Raw genomic sequence first — 25,980 nt, 5'->3', positions numbered from 1 at the left:
TAGAGGTCCACAGAGGGCTGAAACCCTAGTAAAGAATCCAGAATAACATCATATTTGTAATCACTGACCTTGAAATATCTAAAATGATGCCGCACATTCTTATGTTTGAAATGCGTCATTTTTAACTTCCTGGGAGTGGCCAAACAAACAAATACAAAAATATTATATTTGTGATCAGCTACCTCAAAATAGCATAAATAGGATGCCTACTGTAAATTACTGATTCACATTTTTTCGAAGTTTTGAGAAAAGGAATAACTTTGATCCTTCATATACCATTGGGGGTGAACCCCTGAGGTTGGGGGATATGGCCAACACAGCTTGAAGTCCTTCTGATCTTTTCTGCTATAGATACCTGTTGGTTTGCTCTTCACCTTAAGAGTGTAATTTCTTGAACAAAGTATGGGTCAAAAATGTCCAAAAAAAAATAGGGGACATCAGGTCTAGAGGGAAAAAAAGACGAGGAAGCAGAAAAAGCTTGATATCTTTCATAACTAGACATCAAGACGACTGGTATATCATATGTGAGATTTTATTATACTTGTGAATCAGGTGGTGCTGGACAAAAAAAAAACCGAAGGGATTTCAAATTATTCCTCAGTAATTCTTATGAACTAAATACTTTAGTGCAATAACTGTCATTTGCATGAAATCTGTTTTAGTGAAACACATACAAGTAAAATATCAATACAAATGTATAAAATAAAGTAATCATCATTCCAAAACAGTGCAAAAGCAATTATTATTTAAACATACCTTGTATAATCTCATTATATTGTAGACAATTCTTAAGGTCAAGAATGTAAGTTTAGGCATATATAATTTAATAAATTTTTATTTATTAAAAATTGTATTTATTTTTATTTTTCTTATAATTCAGAAGAATACACCAAGATAAAATTAGGAATCAGTGAGATCACATAAGAAACCATTCTGAAAGACCAAACCACTATGGCAAAGGTAGTCTAAATTTATTTGCTACAAGGATCCATTGGCTGTACATCCAGCTATAATGACAATCCAGTGCAGTTCAAACTTGTCACAGAAATGTTTATACTGTACAAATAAGACACGTTCCTTACTTTTAGATTACAAACTGAGTATCATTGATTGTGATTTTAAGCTCTTATTTCCATCAGTATTAATTACTTTATTAAATAATTTATTCAAATTTGTCATGTGTTGCTGTTGTTTTTCTTGGTGTTAGTAATTTTTAATGTAATGACAGTGACATTACTTCATGACTATTTGTTTTGGTCAAGGATGCTGCTATTTCATGTTTTTGGTCATGGGTGCAGTTAATTTGTTTACTGGTCATGGTGCCAGCTGCTGCTCATGTAAGGCACATCTTTACTTGATACAATCACCATTTGGAGACTATTCAAGAAGGTGTCATGGAAGGTGAAGTATCCAAGTTTCAACACACAAACAAAAGAAAAACAAATGACTGTCTTTTGCTTAGCCTAGTTAGGGGAAAGAAATCTAAGATAGTAATGTATTATGATGTTTGCTTGTATTTTTGTGCATGATTCTTGTTTTTGTGTATTTGGGCTCTGTGAATTGGCTTATTCTTTGCTCTTTTGGTATCTCATCTACACGCTAGTTTTGAAAATAACTCAGCTAATATCTATCCATCCATCCATCCATCCTCTTCCGCTTATCCGAGGTCGGGTCGCGGGGGCAGCAGCTTGAGCAGAGATACCCAGACTTCCCTCTCCCCGGCCACTTCTTCTAGCTCTTCCGGGAGAATCCCGAGGTGTTCCCAGGTCAGCCGGGAGACATAGTCCCTCCAGCGTGTCCTGGGTCTTCCCCGGGGCCTCCTCCCAGTTGGACGTGCCTGGAACACCTCACCAGGGAGGCGTCCAGGAGGCATCCTGATCAGATGCCCGAGCCACCTCATCTGACTCCTCTCGATGCGGAGGAGCAGCGGCTCTACTCTGAGCCCCTCCCGGATGACTGAGCTTCTCACCCTATCTTTAAGGGAGAGCCCAGACACCCTGCGGAGGAAACTCATTTCAGCCGCTTGTATTCGCGATCTCGTTCTTTCAGTCACTACCCATAGCTCATGACCATAGGTGAGGGTAGGAACATAGATCGACCGGTAAATTGAGAGCTTTGCCTTACGGCTCAGCTCCTTTTTCACCACGACAGACCGATGCAGAGCCCGCATCACTGCGGATGCCGCACCGATCCGCCTGTCGATCTCACGCTCCATTCTTCCCTCACTCGTGAACAAAACCCTGAGATACTTGAACACCTCCACTTGAGGCAGGATCTCGCTCCCAACCCTGAGAGGGCACTCCACCCTTTTCCGGCTGAGGACCATGGTCTCGGATTTGGAGGTGCTGATTCCCATCCCAGCCGCTTTACACTCAGCTGCAAACCTATCCAGAGAGAGCTGAAGATCACGGCCTGATGAAGCAAACAGGACAACATCATCTGCAAAAAGCAGTGACCCAATCCTGAGTCCACCAAACCGGACCCCCTCAACACCCTGGCTGCACCTAGAAATTCTGTCCATAAAAGTTATGAACAGAATCGGTGACAAAGGGCAGCCCTGGTGGAGTCCAACTCTCACTGGAAACGGGTTTGACTTACTGCCGGCAATGCGGACCAAGCTCTGACACCGGTTGTACAGGGACCGAACAGCCCTTATCAGGGGGTCCGGTACACCATACTCCCGGAGCACCCCCCACAGGATTCCCCGAGGGACACAGTCGAACGCCTTTTCCAAGTCCACAAAACACATGTAGACTGGTTGGGCGAACTCCCATGCACCCTCCAGGACTCTGCTAAGGGTGTAGAGCTGGTCCACTGTTCCGCGACCAGAACGAAAATCACACTGTTCCTCTTGAATCCGAGGTTCGACTAACCGATGGACCCTCCTCTCCAGAACCCCTGAATAGACTTTTCCAGGGAGGCTGAGGAGTGTGCTCAGCTAATATACTTCATGTATTGTTTTATATTTTCAAATCCTAGAATGCATGCTCCAGCTGCATGCAGGTCCATAACACTTTACTTCATATTTGTTTAATGATTATTTTTTAAAATTCCTACTGAGTAGCACAATTATAAGAAGAGACAGGAGTAAAGGAGATGAACTCTACACCATGAGATAATACTAAACTGACTGAAATGGGATATGCCTGCAGCAGTGCTAGTCTGTCTCAGGGCATGCTCTTTTATACACGACTAAAACAAAGTTGTCATTTGGCTTCAACTTAAACACTTCAGAATGTAGGAGTAATAGAATACCTGGGAAAAAAAAAAACTTTATTTTAAGACTTCTGGAAATTAAAGCACCTTTTGCTTAGGGGAATTGCAACTTACCAAATACAGCTTGTTAGGTGTATTTTTATTCAACTAGGACCAGGCAGAACAATGTCTGATCAGATAATTCAAAGCTATGGTCCCAGCAAGGGATAATGCCAATTTTCTCTGCATTCCATAACGTCATGAATGCCACCAGAAACAAGGAAGAGGGCCACTGACATACTGCAAGCAGGTACGTCATGCATCGGCATTACCAGACACAATGGCTTGTGCCACTCGGCTGTGCGCTGACTGTAATGATTTGTTATATTTTTCCAGAGCTATAGAAATTCTTCTATTGTATTTCTTCATGTTTTCCTAAAGTTCTGAATGCTAATCTTTCTGATCCACTTTCATTTTGTACAGTTTAATTTTATCGTTACTTCAAGAAGCCATTTTGTAACCCTGCTGCTAAGATGCAGGTCTCCATTGCTAGGCCATGCACCCCCGGATACATTTTTGAAAGCCCTGAACATTCTTTGGTAGTGATCTCTGGCATACAATCTATGCATCTGTTTTCTTGACTTTGGTTTTTGACTTATGATTTGGCTCTGGATGAAAGATTTTGATCCATACTTTGTGTTTTGACTTACATTTTCTTTCCTAGTCCATCCTATCTATCATTCCTCTGCTCATTGTGATGGCAGAACACTAAATGAATTCAAGGTTAAGGTTTCAGCAGACTATCAGGACAGATAATGTCTAAGTTTCATTGCCTTTGAGCAAACATAGTAAAGATGGCCAGAGTGCTGGTACGCATGAGCTGCCATGGTCAGACTTTTCTCTTAAATGTAATCCCATACAGCACAGGTGCCCTGGATTACAACCTCTGGAGATGTGACCTTTTGCCTGCCATTAGCCAGAACCTTTGTCGGGCCCTTCTGCAGGAATGGAGGTTCATTTGCTCTATGCAACAGAGGTGTCAAGCTGTAGGAGTTGCAAGAGGAAGTCACACAAAATATAAAAGGAATTCAAGAAGATGTTGTTAATGTTATGATTTCCTATTGCTTTTGGCTGTTTGTACTTTTTTGATTTCTTGTTATTCATAACTTATATTATTATATTATTCAATTTTATTTCTTTAACAAATTGTATCCGAAAAGGGAAGGTAGCATTTCATATTTTATTGATTATTGATGGACACTATATGGAAGGTACAGATTTACAAAGCCAGGAATCTGCTGTTATGGATGGATAGCCAGGAAATATCAGTATCCTGACCTGGATGGGTGCTATTCCCTGCCTCAATTGGGAGACAAGAATAATGGGATGAACATATGGGAACTGATTCTTGAGAGCAACTGTTGCCCCAATATGCTAGGTGGCAGTGCTCCTCTGGTGTGGCTCTTGTTTAGACTCCCAGAGGACTAAATGAGAACTGTAGTTCAGGAGTGGGTTCCTTGGGTGTTGCCAGGAGGGGACTCCCCTGTTTTATGGCTATAAAGCCTGGCCCAGAAGGGCTGCTTAGGTATAGTTATCTGGCACTGGGTATACTCCTGGGTCCAGCATAAAATTGGCTGACTCCATCTTACTTGGCGTGTCAGAGTCACGGGGAGCTGGATAAAACTTGCTGGAGAGGACGAAGTGGAAACAACAAGGAATGTGTGAAAGTATTGAGTTTATGGGATTATTTCTGTAAATGAAAGGTCTTTTGAATCCGAGACTCGTGTCTGCATAGTTTTGTCTGAGGATTGGGGGTCAGAAATGCCTTAGTCAGGGAGGTGACCAAGAACCCGATGGTCACTCTGTCAGAGCTCCAGAGGTCCTCTGTGGAGAGAGGAGAACCTTCCAGAAGGACAACCATCTCCGCAGCAATCCACCAATGCCAGGCGTCACGTTTGGAGGAAACCTGGCACCATTCCTACAGTGAAGCATGGTGGTGGCAGCATCATGCTGTGGGGATGTTTTTCAGCGGCAGGGACTGGGAGAATGGTCAGGATAAAGGGAAAGATGACTGCAGCAATGTACAGAAACATCCTGGATGAAAACCTGCTCCAGAACGCTCTTGACCTCAGACTGGGGCGACGGTTCATCTTTCAGCAGGACAACGACCCTAAGCACACAGCCAAGATATCAAAGGAGTGGCTTCAGGACAACTCTGTGAATGTCCTTGAGTGGCCCAGCCAGAGCCCAGACTTGAATCTGATTGAACATCTCTGGAGAGATCTTAAAATGGCTGTGCACTGACGCTTCCCATCCAACCTGATGGAGCTTGAGAGGTGCTGCAAAGAGGAATGGGCAAAACTGGCCAAAGATAGGTGTGTCAAGCTTGTGGCATCATATTCAAGACTTGAGGCTGTAATTGCTGCCAAAGGTGCATCGACAAAGTATTGAGCAACGGCTGTGAATACTTATGTACATGTGATTTCTCAGTTTTTTTATTTTTAATAAATTTGCAAAAACCTCAAGTAAACTTTTTTCACGTTGTCATTATGGGGTGTTGTGTGCAGAATTCTGAGGAAAAAAATGAATTTAATCCATTTTGGAATAAGGCTGTAACATAACAAAACGTGGAAAAAGTGATGCGCTGTGAATACTTTCTGGATGCACTGTATATTATCAAACTGAACATTGAAATGGATGCCTTCTTTGAAATAGCGTGCGCAATCAATTCAATATATTCGTATAAATAAATTCAGTGCTTTTTTTCTGTAAATTAAAGAGCACGAAAGTGCATCCCTAAAACAAGTTACTAAACACCATAAGTAGATTTATTCAAGATTTATGAAAAAAAACATTATTAAGCATAAGATCAATAAATAAAGATGATATTATCGACAACTGGAGAAAGAAGAATTTTCCTTATTCATAGGCTGACTACAGCATCTAGAGATGCTGATGATGTTAGCACAACCCTCGAAACAAACGGTTAATTGCTAACCAAATGGCAAGATGAGCCTAATGCACATGCTGTATGAACTGGAATCCTTAGCAGGGAACATTTCCTTGGAGTGTATTGAGATAAAGAAGCCTGACAGATTGATTACATCAAAAAAGAAAATGACAGCATTTTATGAAAAGGATCATCACATTGTTCACAAGTATGCAGGCTGCTGTAATCAATGTGACATGATAGTTAAAAATAATACCAATCTGCCTTAAGGTAAAGTGACCCACTTAGCCATGCATTCCCATAAGGTTTCCAGTGATGAAGTAGCTTGTTAGAGGAGGTGAAACAGATTCTAGTCTGCAAATGAATAATTAACTCAATAAAGACTCCGGTTCGCTGTGTTGTATGGTTTAGTGTGAGCCGTGTTATTCAGCCTTGGTTCAGATCCTGGGTGTGATCCATATGAAGAATAGATTAGTGAGCTTCCAGGCACAAATGACTTGGTCAAATACTGCTTAAAGGAAGAGAGCTGCCTTGAAATTGTTTCAATGACCACAATTGAATAGCTCCTAAATCTGACATTACAACCTGCAAAGCAATAAAAAAAAATCCAAATCCTTAGAATCCAGCAGCGCAATGAAAATAAAAATTCTAAATCCTTAGGGTAGATGTCAGAAGTGAAGTATGATGGAGACAGTGGGTTTCATTTATCCTCAAGCCACCTTGACCGATATGAGGTACACCAATATAAAACAAAATCACAGTAATGTTATTGTTTTATCTTTTGTCTACCTTTTTCTGAATTATTAACATTGCATTTCTGATTGGCAGAGAGTAACGCATGTCCTATTGCATTATTGAAACCATCTTAAGAATGAAAATGCACAGAAGCACTCAATCAGTAAAAAAAAGTATTTCAATCACCCTCAGGCTTTTATATAAGAGATGTGAATCGTATATCATCTGGGGGAAAATTCTCAAAAAATTGCATTTCTATATAACCTTCTACCTTGAAGTTCGACTTGTGACAAATGAACGTGGCTTCAACTAGTACTTGGAGTATAAAATAATCTATAAAGAGTTTAAGTTGTTACCAGCATGTTTTATAATATGCACCTCACAATAAGTGAGATTAACAAAACTATTCCAGAGTCCATTTCCTTTTGAATTGTTGATGGGGGTGGACAGCTTTAGGTAACAATACAAAATAATGGAAAAGAAGTGTGCAGAGACAACCTTGAAAGTGTAAGAAATGATGTTCTGTGTTTTTCTCTCTACAGAGTCAATGCCACTTTCCCTTTCTCTCATGCTGCTCTCTACATGCTGATTTTGGGCTTTAGCATGCAGTGTAGATGCCAAATGTCAACTGCATGCTGTGGGTTGATGAAATGAGAAAGCCACGGATTTTAGAGCAGTTGAAGCTTTAAGATGTTTAAAACGTAGATTTAAAAAGAAATACGATGAGAAAGATTGCATTCACAATGCATTTGTGTAAGAAGATTACAATAAAACAAATAAGGGGAGACTGCACAAATGATTTCAGCCCATTTTAATTCCCAGCAATTATAAATGACAATGCATACTGCTTTTTCATAAATATGGCATGGGCACCACATACACATAGATGTGAGAAGGGTGTCATCTTCACTTCAGAGTCAGTGGGCAGCAAATTGCCACAATTAGCTGCAAGCTAATAATCTTGCTAACTGGTAAAAAGGGCCTTTCTTTTGTCCAAGGCAGTGCTCATAGAAACCTTTGTAGAGTAGCAAACTTAATTAAAGGATCACTTTTTTATTATTGGGGATACAATTACTTGTTTACAAAGTAAGAACCTTTAGATGCATAGCAGTCAGAACAATAAGAGATAAAGGGAAGAGCAAGCTAAATTAATGTCATTTAAATAGAATGAATAGCTTAAAAGTTGAAAAGGAGAAGCACAATGATTACTTTGTGTTTTGTTCAATGGAATGTTAAAGTCTAGCCTTCTCATTAAGATAAATAATAACTCAGATGATGTACTGGTGGACTATGAAGGTCATAAAAGTAGGGTATAAGAGGATGCAACTGAGTTCCTTCTAGAGTTTAAATGCATGGAAGTTTTGAATTAGCCACTGTTGTATCTGAAACTTCCTTTTCTAATAGATTTTATCGGCTTTATAGATTTCCAACTACAATGAAAAATGGCTTTTCTAAAACATCCTTCAGTAGAAGTTTAATAATAAGAATGTATGACTATAGCATATTGTTTCATGATTTGTTTTTGGCATGTATTTCAATATTTCATCTCAATTAGGTCAGTAAAGCTTATTTAAAATTAGGACCGATAAACAAAAAAAATCAAGTGAATTCCAGAGGTCTTCTCAATTACTTGTCACTATAGATGTATTTTAACATTGATGATAATTATTGGTATCAAACTTTGAACTTAAATGCATTTCATGATGTAATTCAGTTAAATTCATGTCAATTAAGTAATTTCAAATGTTGCTCTCCTAACATGGAAATCTGGCTTGTTAAATTATGGTTAAGGTTAGGGTTAGACATCACATTAAAAACACCACAGACAAGAGCTTGTCATCAAAGGTAACTTTACACAAATAAATAAATGTGGTTGGAAACATACAATATACAGCATTGTACAATATCAAATCATATTTAGTACATATAAATATTAAACCAACATTAAGAGTATTTGTAACCAATGACTGGATATGGCAACATAAGTGTATAAAAATTAATAAAATACTGTAAATTAGTTTTAATATGATGGTAAACTGAAAGCAGAGAGCTCTAAATTATGTATAAACTGGGTATATCAAAAAATTTAGGGAAAGAAAGGAACAGTTTCAGTAATTTAAAGTTTTGACATGTTGCAAGCACATTATTGTAGAGATGCTTTGAGGTTTTTTTTGTAGTTTTCTTGGATTTTTCTCTGCAAAACTTGTAGACACTGAATCGGGTTGTCCATATCTTGCCATTCTTTACAACATAATCATTCGCTGAATTCATTGGCAGCATTATCTTCACCTTTGATAATCCACTAGATTTTGGGGGGAGTATTTTATGGTGCTCTGCTGCTTGCTCATGCATTCAATACATTCAGCTTATATTCTGAAAACAACCTTGCACAGCAAACTCAAGTATTTTTTTTCTCTCCTGAATCCACTTTTTGTGCATTAGAAGTTAAATTTTACTTGAAAATTTCCCTTAATGCCTTTGGTAGAAACAATAATAAATGGTCAAAGACTATACTGTATACAGTACAATGCCATGGAGTACAATTCAAGAGTAATGGCAAGAAAGTCTCAAGTTACCCAAATGCTGCATTTATTGACATTTAAACAAATTCAAATAAGGAATAAAAGAAAATAGTTCTCTTGAGGAACCAGCTCAAATCTTGCTGCCCTGGTTGCCCAGTTCTGTTAGTTAGTATCGCTCCTAAAATTGCCACTTTCCAAACACTACAACACACTCCATCCATCCATTTTCCAACCCGCTGAATCCGAACACAGGGTCACGGGGGTCTGCTGGAGCCAATCCCAGCCAACACAGGGCACAAGGCAGGAACCAATCCCAGGCAGGGTGCCAACCCACCGCAGACAACACACTCTTCCTTATCAATTATCCTTCACGCTCTTTATTCTGTCAGCTTGTGAACCTTTTATCCCAGTATTCCTTTTCCCTTTAGCCTGTGTCAGGTGGGGTGTCTATAGCCTTCCGCTAAAGTTTCCACGTGTAGCCAACAGTGTCCCTGTACACCAAATAACCCTTAAATGTCAGAATCTAAAAGTCTAAAGTGCCTGCTCATTCACTTGGGTGGCAAGCTACCACTCTGCTATCACCTATTTGCCTTGAGGGGTTTACACTATGCAGCTCTCCTGACTGTATTCTTGGTGGCTTAGGCAGCTGAAATATTGCAGATGTCTGCCTAGCATGTAACACTCTTTCTTTTCCTCTGGTTGTTTCAGAAATTTCAAAGTCCCAGTCATGCTGACAAGATCTTATGCTTCCTAGTGGTTCCTCACGTCTGTTCTCCTCAGCATGCTGAGGGACTTTTCCCTTCCCTGCGCCATCCTGGCGACACTCTTTCAAAGTATAATAATGATTTTATTGGATGAAGAATTAATTTAAACAGATATCATTTGGTTTACCCACTAGAGAAAATATTACAAAATAAATATTATGAAATAAAACAATTAATGATAATGATTTAAGAGCTCAACAGTTATCACATATAATTCACGCACCTCACTGGTATTATTGTAATTCATTCCAAAGTGGACAGCTGGTGCATAATGAGATTATTTTTCAGCAGAGCATATTTTAAAAATAAAAACACACATAATTGTGCTTGTGCTTTTTAAAGAAATAAAAAATATTTTAAATGACTGGGTATCTCCAAAGAAATATATCTATGGAAATCCACAGAAATAATGCTATTTAATACAGTTCTTATTCGTCTGCCAGTTATCACACAAGCAGCACAGGCACCCATGAAAATGTTAGCAAAAAGTCACAGATTGCTGCATGGTCAGAAAAATTAACCTTTGCCTGGTTAGACTCTGCTCACCTGCATGGCATTCAGTTTACCTCCACAGTTCTGTAGTGTGGACTACAATAATGCCAGCAAGGAACACAGCCAGGATTCAAGGAAACTGACTGCTGAGTGACTTTGAATTGAAATGTGTTTACAGGTTAAAACATGAAATGCAAAGAAATATACTGTATACACACACACACACACACACATATATATACTAGTGTTTCCAATGACTATTGCTGCTTGGCACTAGTTTTTAATTTATTATTCACATAAGATTGCAAGCTGAATTTTTTAGCATCCATTCCTTCAGTGTCCTAATGGTAAAGCCCCTTAGCTTATATCTAATTAGTTATACTGTATATACTGTACATGCTAACTAGTTATTAGAGAAACCTTTGTAGTTCCATTACCGTGTTCGCCTGGGCTGCAATATTCCTCTGCAAAAAATAACAGACTGACATGTTTCTTGAGAAAGCTCATAATTCATGTACTTGTGGAAGGCTTTAAACTGGATAGGGATAAATTGATTTTAATATCCTGTACCATACTGCTGGCAGATAGACCTTTGTTGCTGAACTGAAAGAACACCAACCCACCTTCTATAACTCAATGGGGAAGTGATGATCTATATTATCTGCAGATACAAAAAAGCAAATTCTTTCTAAAATGTTATATTCAAAACATTCTTAAAACATGGCAAGAATTCATTAATATAAAATTAGAATAAGGATGATGTGGCCATTATTGACTCTCTTTTGCTATTAATTGACCTATTATATTTAAAAAGTTAGATTTTTTTTGTTTTGCTCATGTCTTCTTTCTTTTTCTTTTTCTCTTTCTCTTGGGTGGGGGATGAATCTTGTTTTGCTTTTTCTTTATATTTCTTTTGTTTTCTTTGGATTGATTTTGAAGTAAATTGTTGTATATGTTTAGTGATTTTTTTATCATGTTTTTGAAAAAAAAAATCAGGTATCCTTCTAGCTGGAAATTTGTTCCCCTCTTCCTTTCAGTGAACTGGCCATATCTTTTATTCAATGGACCTAAGTTATTAGCATGTCTTTGTTTAAAGTTTAACCAAAGCATTAACTCCTTTATTATTGTTTGCTTACCATTATATGCATGTTTCTGTTTACAAATGCCCTATGGGTATGAATTTCACTACTGTTTTACTATATTTGCAAATACAGTATATCTATGCATTTAGAACCCATTCTATTATTTCCTTTCCTATTCCTCACTCTGAGATGCTGAAGATAAAAAATTAAATCAATATCACAATATAGTCAGATGACAAAAAATTATATATATTCCCTAGGTCATTTATTTTATCCAGTAAAAGACGTAAAACAGCCATGATTCTTTAAAAAAGACACAATTCAAAGAGCAACCTACTAGAAAATTCTTTAAACCAAAAGTCATTAATTAGTAAAACAATGTCATTATTTAGTTGGGAACAGGCCTAGATTTAGGTCAGAACCAGAGAATCTTTCTTTGGGGAGGCATGTAGATTAGCACATGCAAGAATCTTACTGTACTCTGCAGTGCACAGGCAACAATAATGATCTATACAAAGAAGTTTTTAGAAAGTTAAGAAAAAAGCTCCTTGTATCCAAATGGTGAAAGCTTCATGATGTCCAAATCCTTGGTCCCATATACTCTGTACTAGATATTACTGGTGCTTAATAACCCTGAGTACATTAGGCAACTCCTACTGGAGTCGCACATTTCATATTCCCAGAATGCTTCTCCTTAAATCTTTTCCTCCAAACACTAAACTTTTTCTGCGTTCAATTTCCCACAATACGTATGTCTTTTGTTCTTTTGTGTCTGGCCCAATTCTAATGTTTTCCTTTTTTTGCTTCTTTAAAATTGACACTTTTTTCATATTACATTAAACACTACTTTTCCTTTCCTTTCAAAAAATCCTAATACCCTGCACTAATTCCTCCACTGGGACATCGTAAGCCACAGTCAATCTTCCAAATTTCGGCATTGCCATTCTTTAAGTCTTTCTTACTTGTTCATTGCACAAACATGACATGTCTTTCATTTAGGATCTCTGCATGTTTTCTATTATGTTGTTGATGATTTCCAATTTATTTTAACAAAATAATGCTTAGATACGCATCATCTTCCCGTGTCTGACACTGAAAGAGTTTACTGTACATAAGAGTTCTTTTTTGGTCAGTACCTTAAATTAGATGGTGCCAGTGCTGCCATGTCCTAGTGCAAACATGGCAGCTAAACCAACAGCAAACCAATTTGGTGTTCTTGATGAAATCAACATACAATTTTAAGAATACCAGAACAGAAATCAAACCAAGAAAACACAAATACCATATAAACAGTAAAAAAATGAAAACTACATTAGTGTCAATTAAAGATCAAGAAATTGAACTTATTCAGGCAGACCAGAATTCGTTGAACAACAGGATATGAATGAAGTGTGGAAACTGGCCCGGACACAGACAGGCAGACATCGTTAGTTCACCCAACACACGTTTATTATTCATTATTTACACAAGTGAAACACACACAACCCCAAAACTCCACCAAAGTCCAGGCCTCAACAATGCCTTTCCCTTACTTCAGGCCGCCTCCACTCTTCCGGGTGTGGCAGAAGTGCTGAGGGCCAGGGCTCCTCAGGCATTGGGATGCCCCCTGGCGGTGACCACGGGCCCCAATAGGGTTGAGCTTCTAAGCACTGTTCCCGTGGTCTCAAAGCCACCAGGGCAGTCGCCCCCCACATGGTCTGGAGGGGGCGTAAGCCCTCCTCCGGTCCTCCTGGGCGTCCCGGCCTAGTACCACCCCCAGCCACTCGCCACGAAGATATTGCTTCTTTAGTCAAATGGCTAATGATTTTATGATAGGTCTGTTTTTCATTGCATCCTTTAAAATTGTAAAATTGAAATATAACCATTAGAGATAGAGTATAAAGCCTTATCCAGAGAATAGTTTGTGCTTGGAGTGGAGAGGTGAGCAGTTGACATGGACTCAATAAGTAGGTAGTTCAGCCAGCTAGAATAAGGGGGTTAGTGGCAGATAACCTTTGGGAGTTGTGCTCGAGTTACTTACTTTGGAAGATGGCTTTGTGGACAAGTCATTCCACCTAAGAGACAAAGTCCAGACCTGTTTAGATAGGCCTATTGTAGTCAGAAGGACTACTAATTTATTTTTTTTTTTTTGCTTATACTGTATATATTCTCCTGCTAACTTTATTATCCCTTATGTTCTTTTTTATATAATAAACCTTTTCATTATTACAAAGGAAGTTGTTTTTGGTCTTTACTTCCAGATAAAGGAGGCATGCACGTGGTGCCCGTCACAATGTATATATTTTTTAAAAATGAAATATTTGAGAATTACTTCCTACATGATGGATTTGATCGAGCTACACTGTAACAGAGAGACCCTGCTGTAATGAAAAAGTAATGACTTTATAAAAGCTGAAAGGGCTGCTGTGCTTCTTCATTATATTACATCAGAATACATTTATTTCTAAAGAATGCTGAGCTGGTCTACCCACCTATCCTGTCTACAACTTGCTAATTCACCTACAGTCATAATATTTGAGGTTATTACTGTATATGGTATCTGTGAAAAACACATTGTATTTTACAGATCCATTTCTATTATTATACAATTTTCTTTAAATGTATTTTCTGCCTATGAAATAATACGAATATATGGAAATTATAGCTTGCCTCTGGCTAAAACATGTGTTACTAGAATTTAATCCATGATGTTAAAGAGCTTGCTATATGTGAAATGATATATGTGCATAAAAGTTAATCAAATTTAATACAGAGCAGAATTCCTATATTTAAATAGTAAATAACCCACTTCATGACACTATAGTGTATTTAAAGCAGCACTAGTTACCAACTCATCATATCAAAAACCATAGAAAGCTGGAAAAAATAATTAAATAAATGTTGAAATAGATGCTGCATCCTTTTAAAAGATATTTAGATGACATATTGGGGCAACTTAGCTATTACTTTAGCTTACCAAACAAGCTTCATGGATTGAAAAGTTCCCTTTCATTGTAAAATTTGATGCTTTCAAACATCACATATAAATTTGAAAAACAAAAATATATTTTTGATTGTTTTTCCTGACAAGAACCTTTAAGATGTGCAGTATAATAACTGATTCCCTGATTTTGATTGCAATCACTACTGGTCTAAATTAATCAGAAGTCATCAATCTTTTACTCTATAAAACACTACCATAGTACACCATAAAATTAAGCCTTAATGTCAATTTGTCTAAATAGCAATCTCCCATTATCTTCCAGGATCCAAAATGTTTAGTAGGTCGTAACAAGTATTCATAGCAAGCATTACTGCGCAGCAGGTAACTATTTTTTCTTACAAATGGAATCTTGGAAGAAATTATACAATAATCACCTCATTCCTACCAGCATGCCAGACATCGTTATTCTGGCAAACTCTATTTCATTCCATCCTTCTGTATATTTTTATCTGCAGTGAACCTGTGCTTTTACTTATTCATCAATGGAATTGTGAGAAGTTTGAGGATGAGAAGACAATTGCATATCTTGAACCATTTGCGACTGGCTAGATGCACACATAGTAAGTACTGGCTTATGTTTAGCAGATTCAGAAACAAAACAAGGACAGGGAGAAACCTCAAGAATAGGAAACTAAAGTAAGACAGGTGGACAAACAAAAACACAAAATGGGATACACTTTACCAACAAAACAAGAGCAGCTCAACAAAAAGTTAGAAAATGTACACATGCTATAAAATTTAGGTGCATTCGATGACTTGGTTCAGTGATTTGAAAGTTGAAGCATTTTACATTTTTTAACTTACTTCATCAGAGTCAGTTATTACATTTTAGTTATTAGGTATTTTGCCACAATAAGTCATATTTGAAAATAAAAGCAAAAATAGAATACAATTATACGCATTAGTGGGCAACATTAAAACATGCTTTTCAACAATATGTAGTTAAAAACGTAGCTCAAAAAGGCCTGTGGTGTCTGAATAGCTTTCATGTACAGCAGGGTCCAATTCAGGTGATTGATTTTTGTTCTGTTGTTAGTTGCTGGTTATGGAGGGTCTCTGACTGATTGTAGTTCAAATACCTTAAACATAACATTTTTGAAAGTAACCAATGGAGGGTTAAATTCTCCGTTGCCATCTCAAGGTAAAATTGTTAGCTGCTTTGGTCAATGATGGAGAGCAGGTGTGGAACATTGCCAATAAATTATAGTGTCAGAGAAATAATGAATCACTATAATGTGCAGATAATGCAGCTGTGAGGTTGTTTGTATCGTAACATAAATACTGAGTACACATTTGTTTATTCTGTGATTACAGAGCAATGCTTGCAGAAATCCTTTCCTCTTACACTAATTTCTAGATGAATGCTTTTGGGTTTTCATGGTTAATTTACCTCAAGCAGCAGGAGAAGTGAGGTGGCATATAAGCAGCTGGTGAGCACGTGTGTGTTTCTTTTGCCATTTGAGCAACATGTATTAGGCACCCGTTTTGGCATGAAGAGTGGTTTTCAGATGATTAAAAGAGAAAAAAATATAAAATATACAAGTTGAAGTAATCGTTCTCAAGATAAATCTGAAGCAGTAAATTCCTCCATAATTGAAGTCACACAGAATGTTTCTCTGTTTTAAGATTTTTTTTAACAAATTCAATAAATACTTTTCAATGGGAGATTCTGAAATTTAAAAAAAAAAGTACATTCTACTAACTCTAAATTAAAATTGAACTGTCTGGGCAAATTTCCTTTAAGAATAAGTGTGCCAAATTTGATGATAAACATCATTTATTTACCTGAAAAAATACAAATTTCAGCAAATTTACATCACTGCTAGCTGAGTTGTTCTGTGCAGACAGACGGACAGACATGGCAACTGCAGTAGGTGCTCTTCTAAAAAAAAGCCCGAAGGCCAAGACAATTGTTGCCATACAGAGATTCCAAATTTCTCTCCACATCTGTAGTTTTTTACCCATTTCTTAGAAGTGACACACGTAAAACTGTTCAGTGAATTTACAAAAAAAAAAACCCTGTGTGAGAGATTATTGGTGTAGCCATAAATGTGCACTGTTATGGACTGAAGTCAGATCCACTTTGGTTCCAGCACTGAGTCAATACTGACCCTGAATTGAAATAAGCAGATTTGGAAAATGAATGATTTTTCACAAAATTCTACATATTCTTTTAATTCAATAGCTGGAAGAGACCCTGTTGGCAAATTACCAAATGAAAATAACTTAATCGAATAAAGCTAAACAGAGTACCAGGCCAATTCAAGCTTTAAAGTGCTGTTCCTGTATTTTATTCTTAGAGAACATCATTTATTTACCTGGATAAATAAGAAACTTATTATGTAAAAAAGACCTTTTTATGATATACTTTTTATTTGAGAAATGCAGAAAATGAAACTTATTACAGCTGGTATTAAATATTATTTTAGATCTAGTTTAGAAAATATGTTACAAAAAAAATGAATCACTTTGCATCCTTTACAATAAATCTTTCTGATTAATATACACACGTACAATACAAGGTATATAGGGAGCAATGATGGAGAGACATGCAGAGCTGCTGTTTTCTTTGGAATTAATATATTTTCCCAGTTATTACAAGGATCTGTGAAATTTTCTTGTGACCCTTTTGCTTTTTCCAATCATGTGATGTTAATTTATTCTGATATCTCTTTTGCCATTTTCAAGCTGTGGCTGCCTCATTGCAATTTTACACTGCTGGTTTTTGCCAGTTTCTTCTTTTTTTAAAAAAAAAAGTTTATTGAATTTATTAAAATCAAATAACATTTCATAAAAGTTAGTCAAATTTTACAAAACTAGGTTTGAAACAATTGATTTGTATGTTTACATTTAAAAAGGCACAAATACTTAAGTTGGTACTTTTCACTTAGAGAATGTAAACAGAGAAAAGTGATAGTGAGGGGCAAAGTTTCAAGTAAATTAAAACATTACTTTTTTTTGGGCAATAACCATGTGAAGAGTATATTGTAACTATTTATTTAAACTGGTATGTAAGGATTATATTTGGGGATGAAATTCCTATTTTACAAAATTTGAACACATTTGACTAACATTATACTACTCACATGCTCCCCTTTGATAAATAGAGCTACCGTAAGGATTCATTTAATAGCAATAAAGCTTTTGACTCTATTAAGAAAAGTCAGATTAATTTCTAAAGCACCAACATTGCAAAAATGTATTGTTTTCGTACATTTCAGTCATCTCAGTAACAAAAAAGCAAAAAAAAAAAAAAAAAACCACAAAATTGGCATGCTTATAGAGTGTTGCTCTCTTCCCCGATCCTTTTCACCCTGCTCACTTTCTGTTCATTTTCTTTTTAGCCAATAAATAACGGAGATATTATTATTATTATTACCAATCAAGAAAAGAAAGGCAAGATTTCACAAACAGTACATACTCACAAGCTGTGAGATACATAAATTTGACATCTCGACTTTTAGACACATAATAATAATAATAATAAATTTTATTTATATTGCACATGTGCAACAATTGGATGAACAAGGCTAACAGGTCAACTACAATGAACTGAAACAAGTGTGCTAGCCAAGAGTTAATCAAGTGGTTAGTATGCAGACAGCCTAAACTTGTGCTCCATCTTAAACTCCACTGCAAAGTCTCTCCCTGTCTCAATTAATGACTTGCAGCTGCACATTTAACTTGATTTAAAAAGACAAGGTATGTCCTCATGTAAACTTAATCAAAATAACTGCAATCAAGAGTCTGAAAAGGCCATGAAATGTAGGGAAATTATATAGTAAATAATGACAAAGAAAGGTCTTGTGATGCATAATTGTCTCTGCTTTAGCAACTCATGGGTGGATGATGATCTTCTATTCAGGATAACCTGGGTGCATGCCCTGGTGTTGTACTGTCCAACCCCCCAATCATCATTCCCCACTTCACGTGCATGTGTGTCGCCTGAGCCAACAGGTATTGTTTTATCTGTCTTTAGGTAAATATGTAAATGTAGGAATACATCCATCCATCCATTTTCCAACCCGCTGAATTCGAACACAGGGTCACGGGGGTCTGCTGGAGCCAATCCCAGCCAACACAGGGCACAAGGCAGGAACCAATCCTGGGCAGGGTGCCAACCCACCGCAGTGTAGGAATACAGTATGGAGGAAACTAGCACCATCTTTTAATGCGCGCTGTCTGAATCAGTGGCCTGGCGATTTCTTAATTAGAGACACGGACTCTGCATCTTTTATTGAAGATAAAAGGTCAAATGTTTGTTGATTCATATTTTTCTGTTTCTTGAATTATGCAAAATAAATATTTCCAGGCATCTCGTCTTTTTCTGTGGCATTAACCTAAATGTATTTGATTTAGTATCAAGCTTTACTTCAGTTAAAATGTATATATACAAAACAGGTGTTTTTGGTATTTTTAATGGCATATTTATGCTTTTTCATGTTCATAAGAGTTTGATGCATGCAGAATTTATTTTGTAATATTACCTATCATACTAAGTCCTTTAAACCTGCTCTCAAGGTGGTCTAAGTTAGTATGCAACTTTGCTCCACATCTCCAAATCTCAAAACGGACGCTGTAACTGCAGTTAGTAATGATCTGCTGCTAATCCACAGCTCTGAGGCACACTTAGTCTAGTTACCTTAAATATGTATTAAGACCAGACCAGCATGGTACTGTATCATCCCTAGCTCAGAGCAAACTGAGCGGACCATTTCTTTAGGCTTTCTGTCTCCCTTGGTTTAGGAGACTTAATTTTTTTTCTTTATTCAAATACTTAATTATTCATTTTTGTGTTAATTGATTTGTTAAGATTTGTTAAACCTTTCAGAATTTCTGTTTTAATAAACTGTATTAGTGTGACTAGTGTCACGCACGAGCGCTTAGGGAGCCACGGAAGGATTCTAGAGCGAGCGCGAAACCCGAGGCCAAAAAGGAAAGGATGAGACACCTAACTTCTTTTTCTTTATTTTCCTAGAAAGAAGGAAACGCCGACACCCTGACAAATCATCAATACCGACACCTCCCTAATTTTCCCCGGATGACATCACATTTTCCCAGAAGACACTGCACCTCCTTACCCAGCAATCCTCTGATTGGGGCCGGTCCAACCACTATAAAAAGCTCTCCAGTATACCCTGTAATTTGTCGAATGTGGAATGTTGATCGTGACTGTCTGTAAAACGTTTTTTTATGCAAACTGTTCACTATACAGGGCCGGAAACTCCAAACCTTTATCTTGACTTTGTGCTTTCTTTCTACACTAGCTAATTACTTAGTTGGGGCTCACAGTGCTTCCCATTCAACATAACAACAAATAGGATTGATAAGGAAAAACTGACAGTTGTTTGTGTTTTTGCCTGACAGTATATCAAGTAGTTACTCTCCTAACAGTGCATCATTCTCAGTAACAATGTTATAATGTGTTTTTAATTGCATTCACTTAGATTTTATAATCTAAGTCAATTAACTTAGTTTCTAAAAAGGAATATACAATGATAACCAGATTTAAAACCACTGCCTTTTAGTATTTCCGTGGCAAAGTTGCTGTGTCATTTAAAAAGAAGCAGATACCTTATCAGCATTTTCCCACATTTAAAAGGCTGAGTCAAGCATTACATAATTGAACACTATAGTCTAAACTCAGAAAGCATGTAGTGCATTTAGGACAAACTATTTTATTTGTCCTCATGCCTTGACTAGTACAGACGTTTTAAAAAAATTCCACAAACACTAATCTTTCCACTAAGCTGACTTAATGAAATTAGTGGAGAGACCAAAAAAGAATCCCTGGTAGGTGCCAGTGTCGTCCTGAAAAAAGAGCTATAAAATGAAGATCTCATGGTCAACTCTGCTAATTTCATTGACTCTTGTAGTCTTATATAGGCCAGATATGAGATCCTGCCTATACCAAACTAGTGTCTAATAAGTATTAGCCAACCTCTGAGTACTAAAAAAAACTAAATGAATTATAACTAAAAGATCCTTAAACAAAATGTATAAAGGCACAACCAAACTGAATGGAAAGAAAAAGCAAATGAAATACTTTGAATACAAAATGGCCGTTTGCAAAATCGAGAGTACACCTTATGAGAAGGATTTAGGAGTCGTAGTGGACTCTAAGCTATTGACTTCCCGACAGTGTTCAGAAGCCATTAAGAAGGCTAACAGAATGTTAGGTTATATAGCATGATGTGTGGAGTACTGTGTGCAGTTTTGGTCTCCAGGCTACAAAAAGGACATAGCAGTGCTAGAAAAGGTCCAGAGAAGTGCGACTAGGCTGATTCCAGGGCTACAGGGGTTGAATTATGAGGAAAGATTAAAAGAGCTGAGCCTATACAGTTTAAGCAAAAGTAGATTAAGAGGTGACATGATTAAAGTGTTTAAAATTATGAAGGGAATTAGTACAGTGAATCGAGACTGTTATTTTGAAATGAGTTCATCAAGAACACATGGACACAGTTTGAAACTTGTTAAGCGTAAATTTCACACAGACATTAGGAAGTTTTTCTTTACATAAAGAACGATAGACACTTGGAATAAGCTACCAAGTAGTGTGGTAGACAGTAAGAAGTTAGGGACTTTCATAACTTGATGTTTTTTTGGAAGAAATAAGTGGATAGGACTGGTGAGCTTTGTTGGGCTTTGTTCTCGTCTAGATTGTTCTAATGTTCAAAAAAAAGAAAGTTGCAAGCAATAATACCAAAGGCTAATACTTAAAAAGCTTCAAAGAACTTATATAGCCATGTTGTTGCATCTACTTTGAACCCTATAGAGAAGGGAAGATATTCAGTAAACTGAAACAAACTGCTAAAAAACAAAAACAGGGCAACGACTTGACTGAACAGTTGACACATCTGACACTTGTAATGTCACTGGGATAGAACTGTGTGATTCTGTTTCTCATTAACTTAAACTGAGAAAAGAATTTCAAATTTTAGCATAATGTGTGATTTAAAACTCTGTTGAGTATACAAGAGTAGTCTTTTAAAGTTCACAATCTCACATGTACGTTCAAAATGTCAGGGTGCTCTTGCTGTCACAATACTACTTATTTATGTCCTGAATTTTCTATTTAAATGTCTTTTTTATGTTTCTTTATTTAAATTAATTTTTATTCAAATGTTTTCTATATGTATATCATGTTTGTTTATGTTCCATTCATACAGTATTATTTCATTATAATGCAGTTTAGTTTCTATATACTGTCAAATGTTCAGCTCTCTTCCTTGTGCTTTGTTGGTGGTTAACCCCTAGAGGCGGGGTCACCTGTCAATCTTCATGTGGAACCACCCCAAGCTCTTTAAAGGCTGAAGAGAACCACAAGTCAAGTGCGGTTCAGTTCGTCTGTACTTGGTGTTGGTGAGTTCTCTTGTGTTTTTTTTTTTTTTTGTTTGGAATATTATTGCTTATTTGATTCTCTGGATTTCTGACTTCTGCTCTGTTTTTGATCATGTTTATTGGTTTTCTTTTTTTGAGACTTTTCTATCAGATCACCTTCGCCACATTTTGGAATTACAGAGCCTTGTAAAAATAAATCTCCTATTTTTATAAAGATTCTTTGTCTGCCATTTACTACACAGATAAAGGTTTATGGTCAAGGCATTTGGTAATGTATTGTGGGACTTATAGTTTAGTGGCCAATTTCCAGTTGTGTGGGCCTGCTTCCCCAGAAGCTAGCAGGTGATATTCAGGATGTGGCTGAATTAAGTTTGCCTCTGCTGGGTGCAACAGCAAAGAGCCTGGCCTGCTAACCATCCATTTTAGAAGCCTCTAAGGATTTTGTAGTGGAGAGCTCCCTGCATCATAACACTTGCTTACACATTTTCCTTTGTTACTCTCTGAAAACTTCCACATTTTCATCTCTTGCTCCTCAGCATTTACTTTACAAAATTGTAAAAGCCCATTCAATCTGGCAGTTGTCCTTATCAATTAGTTTTATTAATTGGCTGAACGTTTCCATTTATGTCAAATGCTTAAAAGGCTTTGTCCATTTCAGAAAGGATGAATTCTTGCTTTATGTGTCCTCGGAAAAGCACAAGATAATATCCATTAACCTAAGGTCCTAGTTAATTTCCACTTTGGAGGAGGTTACACTCTAGCATAAAGGACATCGATAAATGACAGCATTGTCATACTACAATCAAAACATTTTTATCATATAATATTTTTGGCAAACTTCTGTGAGTTAAAACAAAACACTAATTTCTTTTTAGCTATTTGTAAAATCAAACACTGGTAATCCCTTGTAATTTTCATACTGGGCATATAGCTATTGCATCAATTAATGTCATCAGTGAATTTAAATTTTACATAAAATATTTTCTGCGTCACATTGCAGTTTAAATTGGCCTTTCCTACTACTTAATGATTGTTTAAGTTTAGTGGGCTACACAGCAATGCCTCCTTCCTCTATATTAAATTATATGTTTGCTCTTTTGTTGGCTATGTGGAACATTAAACTAAGAGGATGTTCATTTAAGCCACACTTCTGACTTATAGGGTGATCCTAAATAAACCCCTTGATCTCTTTGTTCTCCAATTTTAAAATATTCTACTGCAGCTTGAGAATGTTAAGTGCTATAAGTGCTAGATATACATCACTGTATATCAATCTCTTGGGCTGCAAAGACATTTGTATTTACTTATTTTTCTGATACCTTTATTCAAAGCAACTTACAACATTTGTGATTGGTTACATTTCTTTTTGGTTTTCCAATTGAGCACAGGCTGGTTGGGCATAGTCACACAGTGCATGAGGTGGTTTCACAGGCATAGTCACACAATGTAACTAGTGGGATTTGAACCCACAACATCAGGGTTTGAAGTCCAAAGCCTTAATCACTACAACACACTGCCTGCCTTTCCCATATTATCTCCAGTCTTCCCCACCATGAACTCAGCAGTGAAAAATCTAACATAAACATTGTTTTCAGAACCTGTGCCAACCTAAAATATTTTTGCAAGAAAATAAAGTTTAGTTCCTGGGTCAGGACTGGTCTGTTTACTCAGCTCATCTTCTTTATACAGGCAGTGTAAAATTTTTGTCTTGCTCATTCAGAGCAATACAGATTAGTGCCACAGTCCAAAGAAAGATGCCTTCTCTAAATTGTTTCAGGTTCTTTAGAACTTTATCAGTACCCGCTGGAATCCATTTTGTTAGGATGAAATGATAGTTAGCTCACCTGTAAATCTTGTATCTGGTGGTGTATCCTTGTTGGAACCTCTCCTTGAAATCTGTATACTCCGGAGAGCGATGGAAAGGCCCTTTGTCAGACAAGAGCCAGTCAAGGCGCCCATTTAACCGGGTGCCAGATGGAGAAGCAGCATTATCATCTGTAGCTGTGGCAAGAACCAGTAACAAGCTGAGGTGGCCAAGCACTACCCAGTGCCATAACAGCATCAACAACATCCATCTAACAGCTTCTGCACACTGCCAACTCAAAGCCATCCTGATCTCGAGCACCTGGGACCAGCATTCTTCTAGTAATCATTCAGGACCTACAAGACAAATGTAAAGAAGGGCTGATTAGTGACAGAAGCTGTATGCAACTAAGAAGAAAGAAAAACAAGTATGAAGAGGAAAAAATTATTTAAAAATATCTTTAGAAATTTATTAGCTTTTTATGTTTGTAAGTGGCATGGAACTAAAATGCAGTAGAATTAATTTGGCAACCCAATCAACATATACTGAGATGAAATGCATTTCTTGCAGTCTAGAAATAAGATTTAGTGTTACACTCATGTTTATACAATAATCTAGATTATCATACAAACATAACTACCTGGGCACAGCTAGACCTCAGACTATTGTGAATGTTTATGTAACAGAAGCCCCACATACAACACATGATACTTTGCTCCAGTCCTACAAGTTAATTCTTCCTTATTTAACAATAGCTAAGGTACAAATTCTTTGAATGTGTCAAGGCATTTTCACACTAATAGTCCATTTACTTTGCGCTGAATCAGGAGATTATTTGTTTTTTTGTTTCAGTAACCAGTTAGTTCAGTTACTTTTCAGAGAAAAACTCTTTTAATCAAACCAGAAGTAACACCCCATGGATGTGTCGAGGACTTCTTTCATTGGGCAGAAGTGAAATTTTTTCATGGGAAAAATCATCCTGGAGGGTTCACAAGAACTGTACATGTGTAATAGCTATGTGGTTTGTTTACCAAAACACAGCTCTGTGGGTAGAATGACAATTATCTGATAATTAGAAGAGGGCATAAAGATGATGCGTTATTTCACATCCTACAGAAAGGACACATTTCATCTAGGCAACTGTACAGATGATGACAAGCTCTGTTGAGGGTATACAGTGCTGTGCTTCAATTTCATTTAGACAGTCAATGCATCAGATGAATTTAATTTCACTGTGTGATGTTGCGTATTTAATCTCCAGTAGCCTGCTATATGAACGTTGCCACTATTAAGTTTATCTGAAGTAACGCATCTACTGTCTTTAGGTCTTTAAATATGTGTTATTAATGTTCAGTTTGAAAAGTTTGATTAACATTTATTACATACTATCAAATTTAATGTGCCTCCAGTGTAAGCACCGTGCCCAAAGTGCATTCACATGGAGAGGACACCCATGGTGAAGATTAGGGTGTTTGATCATTAGACACACAGCACATTCATTTCTCATCAACTCTGTACTTGTCTTGATGTTTTATGTGATCACATGTGAACTGAAACCTTCTTTCTTTTATTTAATGTGTGGATTTAATTTTATGACAAAATTACCAAATTACCTGCAGAAATAGTGCAGAGTAGCAACTACAACTTATACAAATGTTTCCCATAATGCAAAAAATGTCCTTTTGTGAGACCAGTCCTGTGTCTAATCGCATAACTCACAAAAATTGCTCCCGGGTTCACTTGGTATTTCCAAAGGGTCTCAGTACAGTTACTGTACATAGATAGATAGATAGATAGATAGATAGATAGATAGATAGATAGATAGATAGATAGATAGATAGATAGATAGATAGATAGATAGATAGATAGATAGATAGATAGATAGATAGATAGATACTTTATTAATCCCAAGGGGAAATTCACATACTCCAGCAGCAGCATACTGATAAAAAACAATATTAAATTAAAGAGTGATAACAATGCAGGTATAACAGACAGTCAATAATACACCTTGATCTTGGTGGTAAAACATACAATATCACAGAAAGCTGATTAGACCATTATGGTTATTAAATCTATTAAACGCAATTTTTCACCAAAAAACAACAAACA

General features: G+C 36.9%; 1 protein-coding gene across 2 annotated transcripts in view; it reads right to left on the bottom strand.

Annotated features, from left to right (window-relative positions):
• The window catches only part of brinp2 (bone morphogenetic protein/retinoic acid inducible neural-specific 2), a 724,527-nt gene that overhangs the window by 581,144 nt on the left and 117,403 nt on the right, over window positions 1–25,980 (bottom strand). For both annotated transcript variants that reach the window (XR_007936145.1, XM_028811321.2), the window contains exon 2: window positions 23,909–24,224. Coding sequence is in view for 1 of the 2 variants with exons in the window: in XM_028811321.2 (XP_028667154.1) it covers window positions 23,909–24,174 (266 nt within the window). In the remaining variant the exon portion in view is untranslated. The remainder of the gene's footprint in view (window positions 1–23,908; window positions 24,225–25,980) is intronic.

This window comes from Erpetoichthys calabaricus, chromosome 10, assembly GCF_900747795.2.
Source record: "Erpetoichthys calabaricus chromosome 10, fErpCal1.3, whole genome shotgun sequence".
In the NCBI taxonomy this organism is placed as follows: domain Eukaryota; kingdom Metazoa; phylum Chordata; class Cladistia; order Polypteriformes; family Polypteridae; genus Erpetoichthys; species Erpetoichthys calabaricus.
This window is presented reverse-complemented; position numbering and strand designations above follow the sequence as displayed.